We start from the raw sequence: 27,072 nt of genomic DNA, 5'->3' as shown, positions 1-27,072 counted from the left end.
CGTTGTAAAACATGCATGCTTTACACTGAACACCAGAAATACAGATTTGTTCTACGTTGTAAAACATTTATGCTATATACTAAACACCGGAAATACAGATTTGTTCTACGTTGTAAAACATGCATGCTTTATACTAAACACCAGAAAAATTCAGCGTCTTAAAAACCTTGAGTTTCTACATCAATGTGAATCGGACAGGAGAGGGTTACTTAAAATTAAATCGACGTCTCTTCAAGTGCTGAAAACCAAATGTATGTTAGTTTATTATGATATTCTATAAGTTAAAAATGATACAATATAGAGGATAATGAAATTTAATCCATGGACTGTTGATCCAATCAGCCTCCATCAGTCCAACAGTTCAGGAATATTTAAATACTTGTTTATTAGATCTTGGGATTATCAAGTTTGATGCTGATATTCCTAGGTCTGCTCTGCGGTTTCAGAATCTCTCTTCCCCACTCTCAGCTGTCCAAAGCTCCTGGAGAAATATAGAATCATTGATAAGTTCAGAAACTTTCAATTATCAGTTCAGTTCAAAAACACATATATTTCAAAGTTTGAACTGAACATGATTCAAGGGATAAACTGAACATGTCTATCTCAAGGATAAACTGAACATGTCTATCTCAAGGATAAACTGAACATGTCTATTTCAAGGATAAACTAAACACGTTTCAAGGATAAACTGAACATGTTTCCATGATAAACTGAACATGTTTAAAGGAATGAACTGAACATGTCTATTTTAAGGGTAAACTGACCATGTTTATCTCAAGGTATGTACTGAACTTATCTCTTTCAAGGATAAACTTAAAATCTTCATATCATATATTTTATGTCGATTTTAAAATGTTAATTAATCATCATGATCATGTCTATTTTAAGCAAAGAGAATAGAATATATATTAGAGGAGAATTTAGACAATCTCTCGGTATAAATTTTTTCAGTCCCTTTCAGCCTGAAAGTATGTTCCCTAGGCTATCCATTTCAATTTCGAATTGTTTAAAGCGGTTAAATATACTTTATAAAATGAATTAGGTGAATAAAAACATCAATTGATTTATAGTTATAATGGAAAATCATCGCTTGTAAAGTGAAAGGCATAGAGTCTATGTAAAATGATCATTGGTCGATTATGAAACCAGCCTATTTCATAATTTGGTTTTCGTTAAATATTAATTTTAGATTTTCTTTAAAATGATGTTCCAGGGCCCAAAAGGTTATATAGCGCAAATATGTGAAGTACACCTGCAGTATGGAAACAGTACAACAAAATGGCCGTTTTACACTTTTTTCTAGTAAATTCCTCTCTAATATATATTCTATTCTCTTTGATTTTAAGGTATGACCTAATCATATCTATTTCAAGGTATAACCTGATCAAGTCTATTTCAAGGTATGACCTGATCATGTCTATTTCAAGGTATGACCTGATCATGTCTATTTCATGGTATGACCTGATCATGTCTATTTCAAGGTATGACCTGATCATGTCTATTTCATGGTATGACCTGATCATGTCTATTTCAAAGTATGACCTTATCATGTCTATTTCATAATATGACCTGATCATGTCTATTTTAAGGTATGACCTGATCATGTCTATTTTAAGGTATGACCTGATCATGTCTATTTCAAGGTATGACCTGATCATGTCTATTTTAAGGTATGACCTGAACAGTATATGAACTGAAAATTTATTTTTCAATATTTTCTATCCGGTTAATTGAACTTTTCGATATTTTATGGGTAGCCTGGGTGTAGTATGGTTTACCTGGTGGCTCGGATATATCCAGATCGTTTATCTTCTCTCCTCTCCTCATCTTCCTCTTCCTGACTCTTCTTGAATTTTCCTGCGTATTTCCTGTGAACAAATCAGATTTTTAATTGTTCTCTGATTCAAAAATGTTATTTTACGTAAATTACAAGTTTTTATGTTATTGTTACTGTTCATTTAGTGCATGTACGTTAAATAAGCAAAATACGTTAAAACCTTGCGGGTTTTAACGTACTTTTAGCGAAAATGTTCAAAAAGGTTTCAAGCTGAGAAAAGAATGAGAGACAGATAGAAAAACAAACAGATAGATAGATAGATAGATAGATAGATAGAAGATATGAAAGTAAAGAAATGTTTACCGTAGTAGATTTCTGTAACTTTCCAGAGTAAAATCGTCATTATTTCCACCCCTCTTCATAGCACTGAACTTCCTAAACAGATTCTAGGTTATTCAGAATATATTTCAACTTCCTAGACAGATTCTAGGCTATCTAGAATATATATCAACTTACTAGACAGATTCTAGGTTATTCAGAATATATTTTAACTTCCTAGACATATTCTAGGTTATCTAGAATATATATCAACTTGCTAGACAGATTCTAGGTTATGTAGAATATATATCAACTTCCTAGACAGATTCTAGGTTATTTAGAATAAGTTAAACTTCCTAGACAGATTCTAGGCTATTCAGAATAAAATTCAACTTCCTAGAAAGATTCTAGGTTTTTCAGGATATAATTATACTCCCTAGACAGCTTCTAGGTTATTCAGAAAATAATTCAACTTCCTAGACAGATTCTAGGTTATTTATATAATTCGGCTTCCTAGACACATTCTAGGTTATTCAGAATATAATTATACTTCCTAGACAGATTCTAGGTTATTCAGAATATAATTCAACTTCCTAGACATATTCTAGGTTATTTATATAAGTCGGCTTCCTAGACACATTCTAGGTTATTCAGAATATAATTATACTTCCTATTCAGATTCTAGGTTATTTAAAATATAATTCAACTTCCTAGACATATTCTAGGTTATTCAGAATATAACTATACTCCCTAAACAGATTCTAGGTTATTTAAAAATATCATGCTTACCTAGCAAATTCAATATTGAAAGATTAAAATCCATTAAAATCAAACAATAAAGCAAACATTTTCTGTGTTATGTTTAGTATATACATACTTTGTTTATAGTGATAGCCGGAGTAAGTTTGATTTGAACACTTACAAAAATAATTAAAATTAATTGTTAACAAAATTAAGTTATCAAAATTAAAACCATCATAGGCAAAACTTAATGACTATCGAGTTGAACTATTTCTCTCTCCGATTCAAGTTAACGAGAAGTGATTTAACTTATTTTACTTGGTACTAACCTTAAAAGAGATCTGTAAACGTTAAAGTTAGGATCTGCAGCACTTCTCTTCATCCTGACAGTTGGTAGAGCAACCAGCTCCTTCTTCATTCTCATGGAGGGGAGAGCAGAGTATCTCTTTATCCTGTAGCTGGGGATAGAACCATTCTCCTCCTCCTCCTCAGCTCTATACAAATATATATATATATAGAGGGGAGAGCAGAGTACTTCTTAATCCTTTAGCTGGGGATAGAACCATTCTCCTCTGCGGTGAAACTTATAAAACTGTGGAATCCGTAGACGACTGTTAGACTCAAGTTATGATTTAAATAGTCCGATGAACATGACGCACAGCAATTGTGCAGTTTACACAGACCCATTTATATTAACAAGTGAATTGCAAACTTATGATTGATTAAATCTCGACTTTTTATTTCACAGTTTTAGGGGTCACACTGTATTTTTGGTTAAATTGTTTAATTTGAGGTTTATGATAATTTCACGCTCAACTGTCTTACACAGTAGTTTATATACACTACACACAATCCAGTTTAATCTAGATCTTACTTCAAAATCAAGATTTAAGATAATAATATTTTTGAAAAATAGATCTTTCTTCTTTCCACTATGTAGTTTTTACTTGCAACGTTAATTTACTATTGTTTTGGTAGCCAGCACTAGTTATCTAAATTTAACCAGTTAACATTTGTTTCAATCATAAGATTAACATGGTTTCACCAATCTATTTTGACGGACTAGTTGTATCTAGTTCTTACCAAAAAATTTTAAGCTAGACGAGTTTTTTACTAGATTTGGCCTATTTTCAACTAGTTTCGATAACGCGTTCAACGAGCTTTAACTATAGTTAACGAGTTTTAACTATATTAAACGATTTTAACTATATTCAACGAGTTTTAACTTTATTAAACTAGTTTTAAAAACATAAAACTAGTTTTAACTCTATTCAGCTAGTTTTAACTATATTAAACCAGTTTTAAATATATTTAACTAGTTTTAACTGTAATCAACGAGTTTTGAATAGTTAAGTTTAATTAGTTACGACTATATTTGACAAGTTTTAACAAGTTTAGCTATAATTTGACTATCGTTTAACTAGTTACATCTATATTTCACGAGTTTAAACTGAATTCAACGAGTTTTATCTTTATTCAACGAGTTCTAACTTTATTCAACGAGTTTCATCTATAATGTTATAAGTTTAGCCTGTTACAACCAGTTTTAACTAGTTTCCACTATATTTACTATGTGGCTGTTACAACCAGTTTTAACTAGTTTCCACTATATCTACTATGTGGCTGTTACAACCAGTTTTAACTAGTTTCCACTTTATCTACTATGTGGCTGTTACAACCAGTTTTAACTAGTTTCCACTATATCTACTATGTGGCTGTTACAACCAGTTTTAACTAGTTTCCACTATATCTACTATGTGGCTGTTACAACCAGTTTTAACTAGTTTCCACTATATCTACTATGTGGCTGTTACAACCAGTTTAAACTAGTTTCCACTTTATCTACTATGTGGCTATTACAGCTAGAAATAGCTAAAATTCTATACTTAAAGGGACCGTTCACTTGTTTGGGTAATTTCAGAGTAAACTAAACAGCCTATCAGCTATTCATTAGTATTAGTCTTACTTTTCAAAGACATCTGTGGCCGGAGAAAAAGCCGATTTTTCGTTCAGAATTTGAGCGCAAAGGGACAGTCCCTCTCTATAGACACTATTTGATGTTTTTTCTCAGTATGTTGTGAATCAAAATAAATTTCGAATAGAAAATTAAACTGTAGTATCTACTCGTTAATTGTAAATGTCATAATTTTTTTAATTTTTTTGTTTATTAACTTCCTATTTCTAAAATAAACTATTTTATCGCATTAAAGATTTTGTATTGCCTGTGTAAAAAGATGGATTGAACGCGGCATAAAAAATGAAAAGTTGTGCACATACGGGGGAAAAAATCTACAAAATCTACGAACCAAAATAAGAGTAATGATTAATTGATTGTCGTAGAGACGTCGTCTTTGTAACACTTTTTACGTGTTTTAATAAGAAAAATGTGAATTTCTTGATAACTCAAATGTCAAAAGTTTTCATATTTTAGTATATAACAACGAACACATGATGACATTAAAATATGATAAATTTAAAATTTATTGGGCTGCTGTTACTGAAAAAAACGTCAAATAGTGTCTATAGATAGGGACCGGTTCTTTCCGCTCAAATTCTGAACGAAAAATCGGCTTTTTCTCCGGCCACAGTTGTCTTTGAAAGTAAGACTATTACCAATCAAGTGCGAATAGGCTGTTTAGTTTACCCTGAAATTACCCAAATAAGTGAAAGGTCCCTTTAAGTAAATCAACTCTACAAAAACCGATTATTTTCAAATATTCCAATTTGTTACCTCGCCATCATTTCTATAAGTTTATTCATGTAGAGATGAGTGAAGGGGCGGAACAATGACGTCATAGAGTAACAGTTTTCTCCGTCCGTCAGACATCGGACCATTTCATCCTCTTTTTCATCCTCAACCTCCTGGATTCAATAATCCGCATTATTATAAAGGGACAGTGCACGTTATTTCAACTGCCCCTTTAAGCCAGATTCATTAAGGTACCATTTAAACCTAGATCTGAGTAATATTGAGAAAATGATAACTTTTTATGTCAGTTTCTTTTTGTTTGTCTCTGCCGCAAAGTCAGATAATAAAAAAATGTCATCAAATGAATGCAGTTTTTATCAATGGTTTTTACTATTCTCTGTGTTTCTCTGTTTTTTCTCTTTCGTCCAAAGGAATTAAGTCTTGCCACAAACTCTGATTTTCTAATCCACATATCTTTGGTGCCCAATATTAGATATTTCAATCTATGCATTCTGTTAGATCAAACAATTTAAGCTTGAAATATCACATGTTTACACCATCAGGTTGCAAAGATAAAGGGATTAGAAAATTTAAGGTTGATTCACAAACACAATTACTTTCGGATTGATAAACAAGGAAAGCTATTGTGTTGATCGTTCTCTTTAAATCATAAATGAAGGTTGACTTGAATTAAGTTAACAAATCCTAAGGGATCCCAGGAAATGTTGATAAAACTACAGTTTATAGAAGTAAATATCCTCTTTATCATAAAGATTGAAATCGAGGAGGCCTAAAAAAATAGATATAAAAAATAATTAATTTGTGGGACCGCTGAACTGGCTACCAGAGGTTTAAATTTTAATAACCGATTCCTTCATGAATCTTTAACTTGTAATCAGTTGTTCAAATTTGAACAGCGCGGGGGTAGTTTGTTCAGCGTCGTAGCCAAAATTCAAAAAATTCGGTCTCTTGTAAGAAAAAAATGAATGAGTCCAGCTTAAAATAATATATAAAAAATAACAAACTGTTAAATATGGATTGAGAAAGGTTTAGATTCGTTAGATAAGGATCAAAAATTGACAATGAAGGATAAAAAATAAGATCTTGTTAAAATCCTCTTGTTTGTTTTGTTTTGTTGAGAAAATAATTAGGAAGCAGACTGGGGGGACTAATTCTATTTCAAGTTTGGCTTAGGTTTAGAGAGAACAGTGTTGTTAGCTCTTACTCATTAGATCTAGACAACTCAGTTATTGGTTTCAACCTTAGAGGACATCATTAATAATAGAACATGCACCTAGAGGACGCCATTAATAGAACATGAACAGAGGACATCATTAATAATAGAACATGCACTTAGAGGACGCCATTAATAGAACATGAACAGGACGCTACTAATAGAACATGCACAGAGGACGCTATTAATAGAACATGAACAGGACGCTACTAATAGAACATGAATAGAGGACGCTATTAATAGAACATGAACAGGACGCTATAATAGAACATACACTTAGAGGACGCTATTAATAGAATATGAACAGAGGACGCTATAATAGAACATCCACTTAAAGGACGCTATTAATAGAATATGAATAGGACGCTATTAATAGAATATGAACGAGGGACGCTATAATAGAACATCCACTTAGAGGACGCTATTAATAGAATATGAATAGGACGCTATAATAGAACATGCACGTAGAGGACGCTATTAATAGAATATGAACGGAGGACGCTAAAATAGAACATACACTTAGAGGACGCTATTAATATAATATGAACAGGACGCTATAATAGAGCATAAAATTAGAGGACGCTTTTAATAGAACATGAACAGGACGCTATAATAGAACATGCACTTAGAGGACGCTATTAATAGAATATGCACTTAGAGGACACTATTGATAGAATATGAACGGAGGATGCTATAATAGAACATACACTTAGAGGACGCTATTAATAGAACATGAACAGAACGCTATAATAGAACATACAATTAGAGGAAGCTTTTAATAGAACATGAACAGGACGCTATAAGAGAACATACACTTAGAGGACGCTATTAATAGAACATGAACAGGACTCTATAATAGAACATACAATTAGAGGACGCTTTTAATAGAACATGAACAGGACGCTAAAATAGAACATGCACATAGAGGACGCTATTAATAGAATATGAACGGAGGACGCTATAATAGAACATCCACTTAGAGGACGCTATTAATATAATATGAATATGACACTATAATAGAACATGCATGCACGTAGAGGATGCTATTAACAGAACATGAACAGAGGACGCTATGAATAGAACATGAACAGGACGCTATAATAGAACATACACTTAGAGGACGCTATTAATAGAACATGAACAGGACGCTATAATAGAACATACACTTAGAGGACGCTATTAATATAACATGAACAGGACGCTATAATAGAACATACAATTAGAGGAAGCTTTTAATAGAACATAAACAGGACGCTATAAAAGAACATACACTTAGAGGACGCTATTAATAGAACATGAACAGGACGCTATAATAGAACATACAATTAGAGGACGCTATTAATAGAACATGAACAGGACGCTATAAGAGAACATACACTTAGAGGACGCAATTAATAGAAAATGAACAGAGGACAATTATGAAAATTATGGGCGCCATGAGGCTTTAAGTTGTATTAGTAATTCCACAGAAAAATTACACAGTTCTGTTGTTGAAATTTTATTGCTCATAAGGAATCTGAATATGTCTAATTTGCATGGGGGTGGATTTCTAGCAGTTGCAAAGAAATATAGTTACTTGGCTCAAATTCTGATAACCTGATGGTGCAAACCTTTCATATTTCATGTAGCAGAAATTATAGTTTGAAATACCAAAGGTCTGCGACATCAGATTGTAAAAATATAATGATAAATTAACTTGTAGAGCATATGGTGAGTAACTTGTTCTTTTATTCAACATTTTATATTTTTATAACAACTTGGGTTTTGGGGTTACCAACTCTCTTACGATTTCCAGACTTTTATTTCAAAAATACATTTTGCTTGTTTCAATTTAAAAGGAATTCTTGGCAAAATCCTGTTAGATTTATGGTTTAGAGCTTGCTTATTTTGGCTTACAAAGTTGATCTTCTGGTCAAACACACAACGTATTTAAAACGATGAAAACAAAATTTATTCTTATTGGGTTTGGTTTGGTTTTCTATTCTTATTGGGTTTGGTTTGGTTTTAAATTTACCTCGAGGGCGGTCAAATGAGAGTTAACACTTGCTGCATGAAAAAAAAAGTTTTTGTTATTAGTTACAAATAAACCTACATAATTGTTACTAACAGGTGATTTTCTACAATAATATTCATTGGGCAACGAATATATTCTCTTATTAAGCTAGTTTTAAGATTTAATGAAAAACTCAACTTGGAAAGAAATAAAAAAATGTTAATTGTGCAATACACAATTCTAAGGTTTTTTTGCTAGCTAAGGTTTTAAAATTTTAAAGTTCAATTTCATGAAAGAAATTGCTTTTTTGTCAAAAATTCAAATTTGCTAATCCCTATACCTTAGCGATCTTTGATATCTAAGGTCTAAGCCATTGGGTTGCGAAGAAATAGGGATTAAAAAATCAGAGTTTGTCGCAAAGGCTGATTTCCTTCATGTAAACCAAGGTAAAGAGGCAGAAAAGCCTACCTGAGAAAATTCCAATGAGAAGTGTAAAATATAATCCTGTTGTCCAGTAAACCATTTCAGGAGAAGTGGTTTCTTTCTCCTCATCTCCAACCTTTATACAATCCCTGGTACCCGGAGTAGAGTGGTTTCCTGTGTACTTGGAGAGGTTTGAGTACCTGGAGACTAGGACGGATCTAAGAAAATCCAAAGATAATTAATTGTTCCAAGAAAAGTTTCCTCCAGAGGACACTGAACACTTAGGGTTAGATTTACTGGAGGGTGGGGAGGGGGGTCCTAGCCCATTGGTTAATTAAAACGAAACCGAGCATTCATGTTTCTTAAATAAGATTTTTATTCAAGAAAAGAGTTTTTCTAATTCTAGCATGATAAAGAAAATAGTTTTCTCACGCTTCACGATAATGTAGCTTCCGTATTCATAGAATCATTCTCTTTTAAAAAATGGAAACTAAAAACATCTTTAGTGTGGTAATAAATATATGATTTCTTGGTCTTCTACACCTATATCTAATATGTCTTGATCTGCTATACCTATATCTAATATGTCTTGATCTTCTACACCTCTATGTATTATTTATTGATCGTCTATACCTCTATCTATCATTTCTTGATCTTCTATATATTATTTATTGATCTTCCCCCTCTATCTATCAATATTATTTCTTGATCTTCTATACCTCTATATATCAATATTATTTCTTGATCTTCTATATCTCTATATATCAATATTATTTCTTGATCTTCTATACCTCTATATATCAATATTATTTCTTGATCTTCTATACCTCTATCTATCAATATTACTTCTTGACCTTCTACCTCTATTTATCAATATTATTTCTTGATCTTCTATCCTCTGTCTATCAATGTAAAAATTCATATCATACTCACAATGTTTGTTTAGCCTAAATATATATATATTAAGTATTGGTGAACCTACAGGGTGTCAATTATAAATGCTCTTTATACAGAATTATAACAATATATTACATCTTTATGGTATAGAGCAGGAAAGTTAGCATGAAAAGTTTAACAGTTTCTGAAATATTTAAAAAGATGTTTTTACAGATTAAAAGTATTAAAAAAAAAAAATAGATTTGAAGAAAAAAAACCCCCCTTCCCTCTACTTTTTTAAAAACTCCCCCCTCACTTCCCCTAATATACCATGACTGCCAATTTTGGCAGCGAGAACCAGACAAAATGCATTTAATTAATCAAATTCTTTTATTGATGAATATTTATTTAATAATCACAAAAATAAAATTGTATTAAACTACTTCTAATTTATAACAATTATTTAATAATGATGATTAAGTTAGGTATTTTTTTGTCGTATCTATTGAATTTAAAAATAAAAAACCGGATTATTTGTGTACAACAATCCTTAATCTGACAAACAAACAAAAAAAGCTATCATCGCTTTTCTGCCTAGAAAAGATATTAATTTAATTCATTTCCTTTCTTCCATTCCACTGCATTAATCTCCAATAATTATTTTCACGCCACGCGACGCATAAATTTTTTAAATGATAATTACGAACCTTTAACAGTTCTAGGAATTCTATGAAATTTATAAAATATGTCTATATTTATGAGTTTATGTTTTTAAATCCATTTTTGTTTTGAAAAAGCGTATGCTTTATTTTAAACCTCTTTAAAAATAAAAAGACTTTTAAAAACAGTCAAAAGAAAAAAATGTTAAAAAGTGTTTCGTTTTTAAACTTCATGACGGAATCTTTTTGCTGAAAATCAGCACGAAAAAAATAGGGTTTCTGAAAAGTGTATCAGCATAAAATTAAATCTACTTTTTCTGTTTTGATCATTAAATTATTAGAACTGAATACCTTGCCAAATAGATTTATTTTGTCTGTTACTATGGACAATTTAAAGACACGTTCCAGATATGATTTGGTTTGGTTAATTTGTTATAAAGTTTGGTTTGGCATAATTTGCGGAAATTATATGTTTTGGCGCAGACGCCAGTTGAAAACTAGACTTCGTGTAGTAGTTTCATCCCATAGGTCTTTATCCATATCACTAGACTCTGAAAGATCTCATTTTTTTATTTCTATTTTTCTATCGTTTTTACGAAATGATTTTATTTCATTCGTTAGATTAAAGAGATCCTCAATTTAAAGGGAGTGTTCACGAAAAATGAAAATGGGCATAGGCTTAATGCGATAAAAAAGCGCTTTTGATCGCTACTAATCTTACTTCTATCTGTTGCGTCTATAAGGAGAAAATTGTTAAAAACGACTAATACCGAAGAACGCAGTGTCCATACAAATTCAGAAAGATGCAACATTCAACTCGGATCGTAAACAAATCAATTTAATTCCAAACAGATCATTCAGATATTACAAACAGTAGTCATCGATTATTTTTCGACGCATTTGTATATAGTTAATATTTCATAATATTTTTGATTTTGTTTTTTTTTAAATAATTTTCGCTGGCGCTGGATTTTCGAACATTCCTGGAAAATATGAAAATGTCGTCTTCAATATCAAAAATCCTCGAAATAGGAATAAATGTTTTCAAAAGTAGCTCTCAGATCCTGTAAAATACTCCCTTTAAAGTGTTATTTTTCCAATTCACCCAATTCACAAAGGTACCCTTTAATCCTTAATCGGATCAACGACCAGGAAGATTTCGTCATTTTTCTATCTTTAAAAATTTGCTTTTATAAATATTTCTTTAAATATGTTTGATGCATAAATCTACAATTCAGAGAACCCCAATAAATATTCAAAGTATAAAGTATAAAATAGCTCTCGAACCCCCTTGACCAATTTGACTCAACTTTTGATTTGGGAACTTGGTAGAACCAAGAGATTGTTTTCAGACAAAGCTGGGTTCCCAAGTTCGTTTGTAATAAATTTTCAGTTAGAAAAGCAAGGATGACTCAATCATATTTGCACACAGACAATTCTTCACACAAAGTTATGTCGACTGTCGCTTTTGAATATATTTGATAAATCTACGATAAATCAAAATGTTAAAAGATAATATTTTGGAAACAATACTCCCTGGACATCTTATGCCTGGTTTTAAATGTTAAAGGATGTGAGTATTTGCCACAAACTCAAATTATCTCTACATAAATATACTTGCCTCCTCATACTGTAAACCTTTCATATTAACACTGCAAACCAAGATTTGCACGCTCTCAGTCAATAACCGAGCACTAGTTTGCCAATTACTTCTTTTAATTTTACAATTTATATGCCTAGGGCTACAAAAAGTATAAGTAAGTTGGTGAGGTAAAGTCGAAGGCCAGGCGTTGAAAGTCGAGGCTGTCCAAAAATTTGAAGACTAACTTTTAGAGTTGTCAATATCTCAGTGTATTTAAAACTTAAATGATTTGATCTCACAGAATTCAAAGTTTAAAATATATAAGGTCTACGACGTTTGGTTGCAAAGATATAGAAATTGGAAAATATTAGTTTGTGGCAAAGATTCAGCTCCTTTTATTTTGATATTTTCTAAATGTTTAGTTTATCAGTTTAATATTATCCTTACATCAGTCTATTAGCATAAACCTGTATTTGAACCCAGGGAATATGTTTAGAATTTATATATATATATATATTTATATATAAATATATATACATATTATATATGTTTAGAATTTTCAGTTTTCAATTTATCAGTCAGGGTTTTACTAGATGGTCCGACTAGATGGTTTACTAGATGGTCCGACTAGATGGTTTACTAGATGGTCCGACTAGATGGTTTACTAGATGGTCCGACTAGATGGTTTTACTAGATGGTCCGACTAGATGGTTTACTAGATGGTCCGACTAGATGGTTTACTAGATGGTCCGACCTAATAAAGTGAAGAATAATGTTTACAAAGATCTTGTTGCGGGCAAAAGCAGATCTTTAAAAATTTAAATATAAAAGAAAAATGTTTTAAATTTAATTCACAACAGAATATTCCAGCTTCTTCAATGGTGGCAGGCACTCCTCCCCCTGAAAATTCACTGTGATCTAAAGGAATCTAGCTCTCAAGCAAATATCAATGAGAATTTTGCCGATTACTTCTTAAAAACCAAAGCTAACAACAAGTGCTAATTAAAGTGCTAAAATGTACATGTAAAGGGCTACAGAAGAGAATAAGCATGAGTTAGAGCGGTAAAATCAAATCCTTGCGACACTTCAAAGTCGACCCTGCTTTACAAGTTTTATTTTAAGCAGACGGAATCTGTGTGTTGTGTAAACGTAAAGGAACTAATCTTTGCCACAAACCTAAATTTTCTAGGCTCTATATCTTCGCAACCTGATGGTGTAAACCTTTGATTATTTGATATTAAATAATTCATAGTTTGAAATATCTAAGGTCTGCAATATTGGGTTGCTCAGATAAAAGGATTAAAAACTCAAAGTTTGTGGCAAAGACTAAATTTCTTTACAAGGGAAAAGGAGAGAAATGAGAAAAAATAAAATTAGAAAATGTAAAATCCTTTTAAACCATATCATTTTTTTTATCAAATTCTAAATTTCTTCGAATCTAAGAATCATAAATATGTTTTTTTTATTTTTATTAAAATATTTTATTTATTATCCAGTAAATAATTGTATTGTAAAACTCGTGTCCTGCAGATCTACAGGATCTATCATAGAAACAATAAACAAAAATAATGTACTGCAGATCCCATAAACTGCAGAATATACAGGTCTTCATGCAGTTTAAAAACAAAACAAGATTATAGCAAAATATTAAATCAAGCAGCAATGCCGCAATGGTTTTTAGCGATTTAGGAATATTTGACAACAAAAATAAGTGTGCGCAGTCCCTCAAACAAAACAAAAAATCCGTGAAATTTTATGAAATTTTCCAATAATTTTTTAAAGAAATTAAAAATTTAGATTTTTTGGTCAACATTTGTAATCAATATTTAGCTAGAAAAATTAGGATATTTCCGTCAAAATTAACCACATAAAGTTTCAAGGGTACCGTTGTGAATCGGACATTCTACTCTTTGTGTGAATGAAATTATGTTTACAGTCCCTTTAATCTATTTTTATTAGGGATAACCACAGCTGTATATTGTACTGGGTGGATACAAGTCCCTAAACTAATCAGCGAACTAGCCTACCCTAAGTTCTTAGCTAAACCTTACTAATCAGCTAACTAGCCTACCCGGAGTTCTTAGCTAAACCTTGCTAATCAGCTAACTAGCCTACCCGGAGTTCTTAGCTAAACTTTACAATGTTCTTTTCTAAAGTAAGTCATCTCTAAACATTTAATATATTAATTTTTATCAATTCTTTAGAATATAAAAAATTAACATTTTATATTTTAGGTTTTTCTTATTGTTTCTTCTGTTATTTTGGCAACACAATCATTTCCACAGGTAATACTTTAAAAATCGTTTTATTTTCAATAATTTAATTTTTCAAATCTCTCTATATATATTTTATTTTTATCAAGTTGGCGTAAAAACAAAAACAAATGTGATAAGAAGCAGTACAGAATAACAAAAAATATTCAATTTTAAACAGCTAGGGCACAATAATCTTTCTAAAGGGAACACCTGTAATTTATCAATAATTTAAGTTTTCAAAGTAGATTTAAGAATATTGTTTATTTAGATTAAGCTTCAAAGTAGATTTAAGAATATTGTTTATTTAGATTAAGCTTCAAAGTAGATTTAAGAATATTGTTTATTTAGATTAAGCTTCAAAGTTTGCTTCCTGTGGATCCTATTGAAGAATTTGACACCTGGGCCTGGGGAGAACATCCTAATGGTCTGGGATACAAAGCAAGGGATGAGAGAGGGTTTAGAATTTTCATTATTTTTTTGGTTTTCTGTGTTTTTTCAAAGTTTTTTTTTTTGGTGTAGGAATGGCCATCCTCTTGAGCTCTGTTTGAAATATCCAGAATTGGCTCCAACTGCAGCCTGTAGTGGTAATTTATTTTTATAGTTTGCGACATCATATTTCATAGTATATGATTTATATATGTATATATTATATCTGTTGAGGAGTGTCTTCTAAACCCTGATCTCGCAAACAGTCTTCTCTGTGATGNCATAATATCCTTCAATTGATCCATAATACCCTTCAATTGATCCATAATACCCTTAAATCAAAAGGTTGACTTATATTTTCTTAACCCCAATTTTTTTCTTTACCCCATTGAGATAACGTTTAAAGGAACGGAGTCTTTGCCACAAATTTGAATTGTCTAATCTCAATATCTTTGCAACCTAAGGGTGAGAACCTGATAGTTATTTTCAACTTAAATCATCTGATCTAACAGAATTCATGGTTTTAAATATCTAAACATTAATTGGGGATTTTTGCAAAGATAAGGATTAGAAAATCTAGTTTGTGACAAAGACTCAATTCCGTTCTATTATCTCTAAATTTTGCTCAAACTGTGTAAACAATGTTGAGTTTTTGTTGGTATTGCATTTAGAAAATTAACAAATATCTTTAATTACTATTTCATCCATCTGTTAGGAACGGATTATCAGTAGATCAATGTCTGAAAAATCCACATCTTATAGATACTCCTGCTTGTAAATTTCCAGCTAAACTTTGTATGGATGTTCCAGAATATGCCACTAAACAAGCTTGTGCAGGTAACCAGTATCCTGCAGAGTTTTGTGCTACAGATATCAGGATTGCTCTGCTAGAAGGATGTGCAGGTAACCAGATTCCTGCAGAGTTTTGTGCTACAGATATCAAGATTGCTCTGCTAGAAGGATGTGCAGGTAAATAGTTTCATGCAGAGTTTGTGCTACAGATATCAAGATTGCTCTGCTTAAAGGTTGTACAGGTAATTAGTTTCATGTAGAGTTTGTGCTACAGATATCAAGATTGCTCTGCTAGAAGGATGTGCATGGTATAATATTTTCTGCAGAGTTTGTGCTAAAGATAGGATTACTCTGTTAGAAGGATGTGCAGGTAATTAGTTAATGCAGAGTTTGTGCTACAGATATCAAGATTACCTTGCTTAAAGGTTAGATCTGTGTTCAGGATCTCAAACATTTTTTCTAAAATAACTTCATAAACTAGCTTTCCTTTTTGTCTTCATTTTTTTGCTCTCCCTTGGCTTTCCTTTTGGTTTTTCATTGGCTTTCTTTTTGGCTTTTCTTTTGGATTTTAATTTTGCTTTTCTATGGCTTTCCTTTTGGCTTTCCCTTTGGCTTTCCCTTTGGATTTCCTTTGGGCTTCTGTTTCATTTCAAATCCAAGGCTATTTATAGACTTACGTTGCATATTATAAATACAATTTAGATGCTCTCTACCCCAAAGAGTTCTGTGTTGCCAACCCTGTTCTTGTATCTGCTAAAGGATGCCAGAAGTATTTAGCAGATATTTGTTCTTTGGATGTTAAGCTAGCATTGAGTCCGCCATGTGCAGGTTTAAATCTTATCTCTTTGAACTATTTTTCTCAGCAAATGGCCCATCAATGAAAATGATAGAGACCTAAACCAAATATTGTGGCACTTGGCGTCTAAAGTTGAATGGAGCGCATGCTCAGGGCACAGCTTTAAGATTCAAAAGTTTTGCTCTCAGGCACTGAGCAATGAAGAAGTTTATTTTGACAAGATGACATCTTATTTTGTCGGCTAGAAGAGCAAACTGTTATAATGATGACATGATGTCATCGAGTATTTTTGTGGTGACAGGATAGATCCTTTCTTTTTTATGTAATGCAAGAAAATAAACGGTGGTTGAATGTTCGAATCAATTCATTATTAAAGGTTTCTGGAAAGTATGAGAAGGCCTACTTTTATATTTTATGAGTAATCACAAAATTCTGAATGTTTTCAGATGTCCTGTACCCTAAAAAGTTCTGTATGTCCAGCCCTGTTCTTGTTTCTGAGAAAAGATGTCACAAAATTCTTCTTTGCTTATCTGACATTTGTTCTTTGGATGTAAAGCTAGCAACAAGTCCTCCATGTACAGTGTACACTGTACAGGGTCAAATTAAAAGTTTGCCCAAAATCTATAATATCTATTTTTATAATGGTTTGGCAATTTATAGAAGCACACTTATTTCATCCTTTAAAATACACAAACAGTAGACCAACTGGTTAATAGATGCTTATATCAGTTCAGATTAACGCAATAATTGGATGGGTATAACTAAAACTATTGGAATAATGTTAGGACTTATCTAAATGTTTTGATTATATGATTAAAATATTAGATAAATAATGCTAAAAATGTTTATGACTTTCCCCAAAAAATGCCTTAACCTCTGATATATATTTAGATGCCTTATACCCTAAAAAGTTCTGTGTGTCCAACCGTGTTCTTGTTTCTGCTACAGGATGTCAAAAATATTTATCTGATATTTGTTCTTTGGATGTAAAGTCCTTCATGTGCAGGTTTAATGATATTTCTTGAATTACAATCTGAACAATTTTTAACAAGTTTCCAAGTTTTTCAACTTAATCTCATAAAATCCAAGAAATTCTAATACAGCACATAAAAATGTGGTTTCATCAACTTTCTTTTAAATAGTTGAATTAAAGTCCTCATGAGAAAACAAATTGTGATAATTTATGCTTCAACGTTTGTCAGAAGTATTTGTTTTTTCACTTAATCAAATCCAACCCTTCTTCTCTGATTTGATCTGGTATCTCTGCCCAGTTGTGATGAGGTAGCTCTTCCTTTGAAACTGCTGTATCTGCATCTTCTTAACAGAATGACGTCGAATCTTATTATACCTGAGTCAACCATCTTCCTCCCACACAACACATCATAATTCAAACTTATTCATTTCACCAATTCACTCATTCATCAATTCATCAATTCATTTATCCTTGAAGAACCAAAAAATTTGGCTGGTGGGACTTGATTTCGTAGTCCAAAATAAAGAACACAAAACTCCTAAAATCGTGACCCATATCCCGGTTGATCAATTTATCAATTCATCAATTCATCAATTCATCCTGTCATCAATTCATCCTGTCATCAATTCACCTATTCATTAATTCATTAACTCATCAATTCATTAATTCATCTATTAATCATTGAATCATTGATTCACAAATTCATCAATTAATCTATTCATTAATTATCAATTCATCTATTCATTAATTTATCAATTCATCTATTCATTAATTCATCAATTCATCTATTTATTAATTTATCAATTTATCTATTCATTAATTTATCACTTCATCCTTTCATTAATTTATCACTTCATGTATTCATTAATTCATCAATTCGTCAATTCATCAATTCATTAAAACGTTAATTCATCTATTCATTAATTCATCAATTCATCAATTCATTAAAACGTTAATTCATCTATTCATTAATTTATCAATTCACCAATTCATCAAAACGTTAATTCATCTATTCATTAATTTATCAATTCAATAATTCATTAAAACGTTAATTCATCTATTTATTAAAACGTTAATTCATCTATTCATTAATATATCAATTCATCAATTCATTAAAACGTTAATTCATCTATTCATTAATTTATCAATTCATCAATTTATTAAAAACGTTAATTCATCTATTCATTAATTTATCAATTCATCAATTTATTAAAAGGTTAATTCATCTATTCATTAATTCGTCAATTCATCAATTCATTAAAACGTTAATTCATCTATTCATTAATTTATCAATTCATTAATTTATTAAAACATTAATTAATCTATTCATTAATTTATTGATTCATCTGCAATTCATTAAAACGTTAATTCATCTATTCATTAACTTATCAATTCAACCTTTCATTAAACGTTAATTCACCAATTCATTAATTTATCACTTCATCAATTCGTTAAAACGTTAATTCATATATTCATTAATTTATCAATTCATTAAAAATGTTAATTCATCTATTCATTAATTTCTCAATTCATCAATTCATTAAAACGTTAATTCATTTATTCAATAATTTATCAATTTTTCAACTTTTTAACTCAGCTGTTACAAAATGAATTGAACCATGGCTGAATATTTTCTATGATTTGTTACTATGCAGGAAAATAAATATAGACTTGACTCTAAACAAATTGTTTCTGGGTTCATTGCCAAAACTGTTAACACAAACTTCACGTAAAATAACAATATTTTTTATGATTATTGGATTTTTTTGTTAGATTTTAAAAGTTACAAGTAAAATAAAAACATACGATTATAATTTTTGAATTAGGATGTAAAATTCAAGAATATTCATTAAACACGAGTTACAAGATTTTTTTTCTGGTTCCATTAGAATTTATTTCGGGGTTCGAAAATTTTAATCTTTAATTTGATTTCCAAGAACTGCATGAACCACATTTTTTGCCAATTTATCCCTTTTCTGTCATATTTTTAACTGGCATGCAATGAAGATGATTATAAAAAAATTGTATTTAGATGCAACCTATCCTAAAGATTTCTGCGTGGGAAACCCTGTACTTATCTCAGCTAAGGGATGTGAGAAGTTTAAAGGAGACATATGTACTTCAAGCCTTGAGTTAGCTGAGAGTTCTTCTTGTTCAGGTGCAGCAGATCAGATAACATTTCTACAGTGTGTTTCTAACGGAGATGTTTGCAGAGCAAAGATTTGTGATAAACAAGTTCCTAAGAAAACCTTCTGTAAAGCTTAATCTATATTTGTAAGATATCTTCTCATATGTAACACTGTATAGGTGCAGCTGATCAAATTACAAGAAAGCAATGTACATCCAATGGAGATATCTGCAGAGCTAAAATATGTGATAAAAGAGTTCCAAATAAAGATTTCTGTAAAGCTTGATCTTGGAGATTGGTTTCTTAATACCTTTAAACCTATAGATACAGGTTTCTGAAGCCTATTCCTGTAAGGTTTCTCGAAACCTAATCCTGGAGACAGGTTTCTGAAACCTATTCCTGGTTAAAGGTTTCTAAAACCCTATAGTCCAACATGGAATCTTGAATCTGGAATCAGTGGTTTAAAAATGTCCTTGTGTTAAAATTCTCATCAGAATCTGTTAATTAATATTGCTGTTAAACCTGAATAATTATTTAGAAAAAATAAACGAAAATTATATTATTCTGTTTGTTATAAATATGATGTCAAATCAGCGAAGAAACAAGCAAGAAAAAGAAAGAATTTTTAAAAATTAAAAAATGAAAGAAAAAGATAGACAGTGCAAAAGAAATAACGAAAGAAATGGTAAAGATTATAAGACAGAAGAAAAAAGAATAAAGCTGCAGTAAAAGAAAAGGAAAGAGCAATATATATAATTAAGAATATAAAATAAAATCTATTTCAAAACATAAAATAAATGAAAGAAAAAGGAAAATAGAAAAAATAGGTATTTTGTGACAAATTTTCTATGAAAAAAATTGATTTCATAAAAATTGATTATTTCACGAATGAACAGAGTGTAAAGTTGAAAATGAAAATATGATGATATCTGCTTGCATGAAATATTCTCTATCTGTAGCTAAAGGCCTTGAAAGTTTTGGATCCAGTGGAATTTGTTAAAATAAAGTTTGCATCTTTTTATTCAACATGGAATAAAGAGAGTTAGTTCCCTTTACACAATTGCTTTTAATTTGAAAATCCATATAAGTAATTAATATTGTTGTAAACTTAAACTTGGTTTCACAGGACACAAGGATTAGTTCTAGAAACTTCCTCTTAGCTGATTATACTGTTAGATATATATGGCGTACCACGTCATAATGGATTAAACAAACAAATCCATTCAATGGTTGACTCTGTTTAATGTAGGTTAGGTATTGATTGGAATTGAACCAACACCCTTCCGGTTTTTGTGCACAAAGCCCTAAAAAATATCTTTTTTCAAATCTAAATATTTATTCTTTGCTAATACATTTAAGGATTTTAACGGGTTTACATTACTTACAAGATATAGCATTACGTTTTCATGGTTTTCATAATATCTGCAAATTACATAGAAAGAGCTAGGTGCACTTTCGTAGGGTCTGGTTCAGGGAGAGGCACAGGATAAGGTTCAGGTTCAGGATCAGGATTAGGGTTAGGTCCAGGATATGGTACATTTTTAGGATCAGACTGCTTGAGCTGGTGGGTTTTCAGGTCCCTCTTCTTTGTCAAAGAAGTGCTACTCAGGGACCTCACCCCAGGCTGGATGGTTCTCTGGGACCTCTCCTCCAGCTGGGGGGTTCTAAGGAACCTCTCTCCAGGCTGGATGGTTCTCAGTGATCTCTCCTCCAGCTGGGGGGTTCTAAGGAACCTCTCTCCAGGCTGGATGGTTCTCAGGGACCTCTTATCAGACTGAAAAAAACTTCAAAAATATCAAAATCAAAAAATTAATTTTCAATCGTCAAAACTATTCTGATGCGGCAATTAATTCTATACCGTTAATTGAAGCATAGACCAACAAATTCTACGCACATTTTTTAAATATTCCTGGTGTATTAATTAATGTCGCAAATAATTCCGGGTGTATAGAACTTTAATCTTTTTTGTTGATTATATGAAAGCCATAGAATTTTTCTTATAACTTATAAGATACAAGATCAACAAACGAGCGATTAAGGATGAAAAAATTCTAACACGTGCACATTGATCCAACCCAAATAAGTTTCAGCATAATTGGATGATAATTCATCTCGTTATATATTCTGTATGTGTACTATGCAGCTTGCTCTAGCTGATTAAAAGTCTGTACGGTACTTTAAAAGAACCGGAGTTTACAATATGAACCCGCATGTAAATAACATGTGAGCCAGACCATGGTGTACGGGGACCGTGTAGGGTTAACATATCGTGTACAAGGACCGTGTAGGGTTAACATATCGTGTACGGGGACCGTGTAGGGTTAACATATCGTGTACAAAGGCCGTGTAGGGTTAACATATCGTGTACAAGGACCGTGTAGGGTCAACATATCATGTACATTATATTGGAACAAGAAACCACACTACAGATCATGGTGTACAAGGACCGTGTAGGGTCAACATATCGTGTACATTATATTGGAACAAGAAACCATACTACATTATTCCTACATTCCAGATTTAAGTTTATGCTAAAATATTCCAACTTGCAAAATCATAATTTAATAACACGTGATACTGCAGGATAAGCAGGTTAAATCTTATTAGATACTTTGCATGTATCCACATTGTATATATATTCATAAAATACAGTAATGCAAAATAGAGGAGAAAAGGAACCTCGTTCACCGCACTAAGGTTTATCAAAAATAAGGAGATAACTCTGTTCAAATATACCAAAAATAATATTAATAAATTGATTACGATATCAGTAAAAACTGGAAAAACTGTAAACTGGAAAATTGTTCACTGGCAAAATTGTCAACTGAAAAATTTTCAACTGGCAAAATTTCAACTGGCAAATGTCAACTGGCAAATTTTCAACGGGTAAATTTTCAACTGGCAAAGTAGTCACCTGGCAAAATTTCAATTGGCAAATGTCAACTGGCAAATTTTCAACGGGTAAATTTTAAACTGGCAAAATTGTCAACTGGCAAAGTAGTCACTTGTCAAAATGGTTACCTGTAAACTTTTTCACATGACAATGAGCAACATGGCAAGTTGATACATGGCAATGTGACACTAGCAACTCGCTGCAATGCAGTATCCAGTATCCAGTATGTAGTAGTTGTTATCCAGTATGCAGTAGCTGGTATCCAGTATCCAGTATCCAGTATTAAGTATCCAGTATCCAGTAATCCAGTTTGCAGTAGCTAGTATCCCGTATCCAGTATTCAGTATTAAGTATCCAGTATCCAGTGTCCATAATCCAGTATCCAGTATTCAGTATCCAGTATCCAGTGTCCAGTATCCATGTTATCTAGTATCTATTATCAAGTATCTAGTATCCAGTATCCAGCATCTAGTATCCAGTATCCAGCATCTAGTATCCAGTATCCAGTATCCAGTATCTAGAATCCAGTATCCAGTATATAGTATCTATGTAGTCCCCACGTAAAGAATTTTATTGAAAAGATATTTGCCTGGCAATCTATATATGAATTTGGCTTGTCTGTCTGTCTGTTTGTTTGTTTGTATCCAATAAACGTCAAAACGGCTGAACCGATCGGGCCCAAATTTTTTGTGGGACATCACGTCACCACAGGGAAGGTTTATGAATGATCAAAATTTCAAATATTTGTCTCCATCAACTTTCGATCTTCATTAAATTTTTGAAAACTTTGAAAATCCACGAAATTTTTTTGTGAAAATCCGGGAATTTTTGTTGTTTTGTTTTACGATGTACACAAAGAGAACATGTTCACAATTAATTTAGAGGCTTATAGTTCTGTAAAACTTCAATGAGATGCTCAACGAACAATATTTATAATATATTAGAGGAATTGTAAAATTATTATTGAGTATTCCATCATATTCTAATCTGACTCATCTCTCCTTTTTATCTAGACAAAGGGAAAAGGCTAAATTTACGCAGAGTTACTGGTACAACTTTGTGACCTCGTAGCTCCTCTAGTCTCAATTTTCATCCAAACATAAGAAAAAGAAATTTATTTGGTTGCATTTTAGAAATTCAAAACTTTTTGATTTCTTCCTCAACTATTATTTCATTAATCCTTTTTCTCTTTTTTATATTTTTCCCTTTTTGTCTTCGTTTCTATATTGTGAGTTATGACAATTATAATTATTCTTTTCATTTATTTTCTAAATAGTTATTCAGGTTTAACAACAATATTAATTAACAGATTCTAATGAGATTTGACAATTTTAACGCAAGGACATTAAAACCCCTGGTTCCATTTTAAAGATTCCAAGTTTAAGAAATCTGTATCCGGGATTAGGGTTTTAGAAACCTTTACCAAGGATTAGGGTTTCTGAAACCTGTATCTTGGGTTAGGTTGCAGAAACCTGTATCTATAGGTTTAAAGGTATTAAGAAACCAATCTCCAAGATCAAGCTTTACAGAAATCTTTATTTGGAACTCTTTTATCACATATTTTAGCTCTGCAGATATCTCCATTGGATGTACATTGCTTTCTTGTAATTTGATCAGCTGCACCTATACATTGTTACATATGAGAAGATATCTTACAAATATAGATTAAGCTTTACAGAAGCTTTTCTTAGGAACTTGTTTATCACAAATCTTTGCTCTGCAAACATCTCCGTTAGAAACACACTGTAGAAATGTTATCTGATCTGCTGCACCTGAACAAGAAGAACTCTCAGCTAACTCAAGGCTTGAAGTACATATGTCTCCTTTAAACTGCTCACATCCCTTAGCTGAGATAAGTACAGGGTTTCCCAAGCAGAAATCTTTGGGATATTGTGCGTCTAAAAAATGAATGTATAAGCAATTTCAGATTTCTACTTTGAGCAGCTTTTTAACCTAAAACTGAACATTTGCTACATCAACCTTTTCTTGATTAAAGAGACCTTAGATATTTCAGATCTAGGTCTGTAGGGTAGCACATAGAGCAGTTTTAAACTTGGAGCAACCAAAACTTGAAACCAGGACAGGGTTGGTTAAACAGAATTCTTTAAAGTAAACTACATCTGAACAACAACGCATTTAAAAAACCAACAGTAATTTTCTATTTTTAAATCTTAAATCAAAACAAAGTTTTTTTTCCGAAATAAAACCATTTGATGATCATTCCTACGATCTCAATGCATTTATCAGGACATCTGAATATATCAGAGGTTAAGGCATTTTTTAGGGTACAGGACATCTGAATATATCAGAGGTTAAGGCATTTTTAGGGTACAGGACATCTGAATATATCAGAGGTTAAGGCATTTTTTAGGGTACAGGACATCTGAATATATCAGAGGTTAAGGCATTTTTTAGGGTACAGGACATCTGAATATATCAGAGGTTAAGGCATTTTTTAGGGTACAGGACAACTGAATATATCAGAGGTTAAGGCATTTTTTAGGGTACAGGACATCTGAATATATCAGAGGTTAAGGCATTTTTTAGGGTACAGGGCATCTGAATATATCAGAGGTTAAGGCATTTTTTAGGGTACAGGGCATCTGAATATATCAGAGGTTAAGGCATTTTTTAGGGTACAGGGCATCTGAATATATCAGAGGTTAAGGCATTTTTTAGGGTACAGGGCATCTGAATATATCAGAGGTTAAGGCATTTTTTAGGGTACAGGGCATCTGAAAACATTCAGAATTTTGTGATTACTCATAAAATATAAAAGTAGGCCTTCTTGCATACTTTCCAGAATTTTTTAGAAACCTTTAATAATGAATTGATAACCTTCAACCACCGTTCATTTTCTTGCATTACATAAAAAAGAAAGGATCTATCGTGTCACCACAAAAATATTCGATGACGTCATGTCATCATTATAACAGTTTGCTCTTCTAGCCGACAAAATAAGATGTCATCTGGTTAAAATAAACTTCTGCATTGCTCAGTGCCTGAGAGCAAAACTTTTGAATCTTAGACGCTAAATGCCATAATATTTGGTTTAGGTCTCTAGCATTTTCATCGATGGGCCATTTGCTGAGAAAAACAGCTCAATCTTATAACTAAAAAGTTTACACTGAGGATATTTAGTTGCTGAAGGTAAAAACGAAAGTTTCGCCATTTAAGAGATAAAAAAAATAAAGATTTAAACCTGCGCATGGCGGACTCAATGCTAGCTTAACATCCAAAGAACAAATATCTGCTAAATACTTCTGGCATCCTTTAGCAGAAACAAGAACAGGGTTGGCAACACAGAACTCTTTGGGGTAGAGAGCATCTAAATTGTATTTATGATTTGTAAGTATAAAACAGCTTTAGATTTGAAAAAGGGAAACCAAAAGGAAAGCCCAAGGAAAGCCGAAAGGAAAGCCAAAGGAAAGCCTAAAGGAAAACCAAAAGGAAAACCAAAAGGAAGGCCAAAATAAAAGCCAAGGGAAAGCCAATGACTACACCTATAACTGCAAAACCTTTAAGTAGAGCTAACTGGATACTACTAGCACATACTTTAGTAGGATATTCTGTACCTGCACAAACTTCAAGTAGAGCAAACTGGATACTGCTAGCACATACTTCAGTAGGATATTCTGTACCTGCACATCCTTCAAGTAGAGCAAACTGGATATTACTAGCACATACTTCTGCAGGATATTCAGTACCTGCACATCCTTCAAGTAGAGCAAACTGGATATTACTAGCACATACTTCTGCAGGATATTCAGTACCTGCACATCCTTCAAGTAGAGCAAACTGGATATTACTAGCACATACTTCTGCAGGATATTCAGTACCTGCACATCCTTCAAGTAGAGCAAACTGGATATTACTAGCACATACTTCAGCAGGATATTCAGTACCTGCACATCCCTCTAGCAGCGCAAATGTGAGACTGCTGGCACAAACTTCGGCTGGATACCGGTTACCTGCACAAACTTTTCTAGTAGCATATTCTGGGAATTCTATACAAACTGCAGCTGGGAATTTACAAGCTGGAGTATCTATTAGATATGGATTCTTGAAACATTGATCTACTGATAATCCGTTCCTAACAGATGAAGGAGAAGGTTACCTTGGCATACTTTAAGACCAGCAATCTCAGGGTATTTAATACATATATCCACAGGGTAAGAGTAATCATAATTTCTGCAATGAACTGTTCCAGCAGTTGTAGGATTTAAAACACATTGCTCTTTAGTTAGACTATTCCTAATGTCAAAAAATAAAGGGTAAGGATGCGAAAGAAAAATTATCATCTTTAAAAATGAAATTTTTTTCAAAATCAAAAATTTAACACGATCCCCTTCATTCCTTGCTTTGTATCCCAGGCCATTAGGATGTTCTCCCCAGGCCCAGGAGTCAAATTCTTCAATAGGATCCACAGGAAGCAAACTTTGAAGCTTAATCTAAATAAACAATATTCATAAATCTACTTTGAAGCTTAATCTAAATAAACAATATTCTTAAATCTA

At 32.0% G+C, this 27,072-nt stretch overlaps 3 protein-coding genes across 19 annotated transcripts; 1 reads left to right on the top strand and 2 right to left on the bottom strand.

The window, feature by feature from the left end:
* Positions 1–245: 245 nt before the first annotated feature.
* On the bottom strand, positions 246–12,339 carry LOC111716480 (uncharacterized). The gene is made up of 8 exons (XM_023491935.1): positions 12,332–12,339; positions 9,221–9,393; positions 8,774–8,805; positions 5,568–5,698; positions 3,166–3,330; positions 2,141–2,212; positions 1,779–1,868; positions 246–481 (listed from the first exon to the last, which is right to left on the bottom strand). The coding sequence occupies exons 1-8, from the start codon at positions 12,337–12,339 to the stop codon at positions 424–426; spliced, it is 729 nt and encodes a 242-aa protein (XP_023347703.1). The 3' UTR covers positions 246–423.
* On the top strand, positions 11,169–20,222 carry LOC111716481 (uncharacterized). Of its 9 annotated transcripts, none has more exons than XM_023491938.1 (8): positions 11,169–11,238; positions 14,252–14,447; positions 14,527–14,577; positions 14,896–14,990; positions 15,689–15,942; positions 16,468–16,593; positions 19,567–19,692; positions 19,842–20,222. In XM_023491938.1, exons 2-8 carry the CDS (start codon positions 14,433–14,435, stop codon positions 19,946–19,948), a joined length of 774 nt encoding a protein of 257 aa, XP_023347706.1. In that variant the 5' UTR covers positions 11,169–11,238; positions 14,252–14,432; the 3' UTR covers positions 19,949–20,222. The 9 variants fall into 9 exon arrangements, with proteins under 9 accessions (XP_023347706.1, XP_023347709.1, XP_023347708.1 ...); XM_023491941.1 differs by lacking the exon at positions 19,842–20,222 and adding an exon at positions 17,453–17,567 and having other exon boundaries at positions 19,567–19,669; XM_023491940.1 differs by lacking the exons at positions 19,567–19,692; positions 19,842–20,222 and adding an exon at positions 17,008–17,443 and having other exon boundaries at positions 15,689–15,843; positions 15,910–15,942.
* A 3,578-nt stretch (positions 20,223–23,800) lies between these two features.
* Positions 23,801–27,006, bottom strand: LOC111716482 (uncharacterized; the record flags this gene model as incomplete). 9 transcript variants are annotated; one of them, XM_023491946.1, is given in 6 exon segments in its annotated part: positions 23,801–24,178; positions 24,328–24,453; positions 25,758–25,883; positions 26,395–26,526; positions 26,673–26,809; positions 26,912–27,006. In XM_023491946.1, coding segments are annotated over 6 exon segments (723 nt in total), but the record flags the coding sequence as incomplete, so codon positions are not given.
* Between the last annotated feature and the right edge of the window lie 66 nt (positions 27,007–27,072).

Source organism: Eurytemora carolleeae, unplaced genomic scaffold, assembly GCF_000591075.1.
Source record: "Eurytemora carolleeae unplaced genomic scaffold, Eaff_2.0 scaffold2083, whole genome shotgun sequence".
In the NCBI taxonomy this organism is placed as follows: Eukaryota; Metazoa; Arthropoda; class Copepoda; order Calanoida; family Temoridae; genus Eurytemora; species Eurytemora carolleeae.
The sequence above is the reverse complement of the archived record's forward strand: the minus strand, read 5'-3'. Positions and strand labels throughout refer to the sequence as shown.

Excerpts from the sequence above, each read along its gene's own strand:
- LOC111716480 (XM_023491935.1), bottom strand. Across the intron at positions 2,213-3,165 it reads GTTTACAGATCTCTTTTAAG|GAAGTTCAGTGCTATGAAGA; the intron begins GTTAGTACCAAG and ends GAATCTGTTTAG. Across the intron at positions 482-1,778 it reads GGATATATCCGAGCCACCAG|GAGCTTTGGACAGCTGAGAG; the intron begins GTAAACCATACT and ends ATATTTCTCCAG.
- LOC111716481 (XM_023491937.1), top strand. Across the intron at positions 14,991-15,688 it reads GGTCTGGGATACAAAGCAAG|GAACGGATTATCAGTAGATC; the intron begins GGATGAGAGAGG and ends TCCATCTGTTAG. Across the intron at positions 16,594-17,007 it reads ATTGAGTCCGCCATGTGCAG|ATGTCCTGTACCCTAAAAAG; the intron begins GTTTAAATCTTA and ends GAATGTTTTCAG.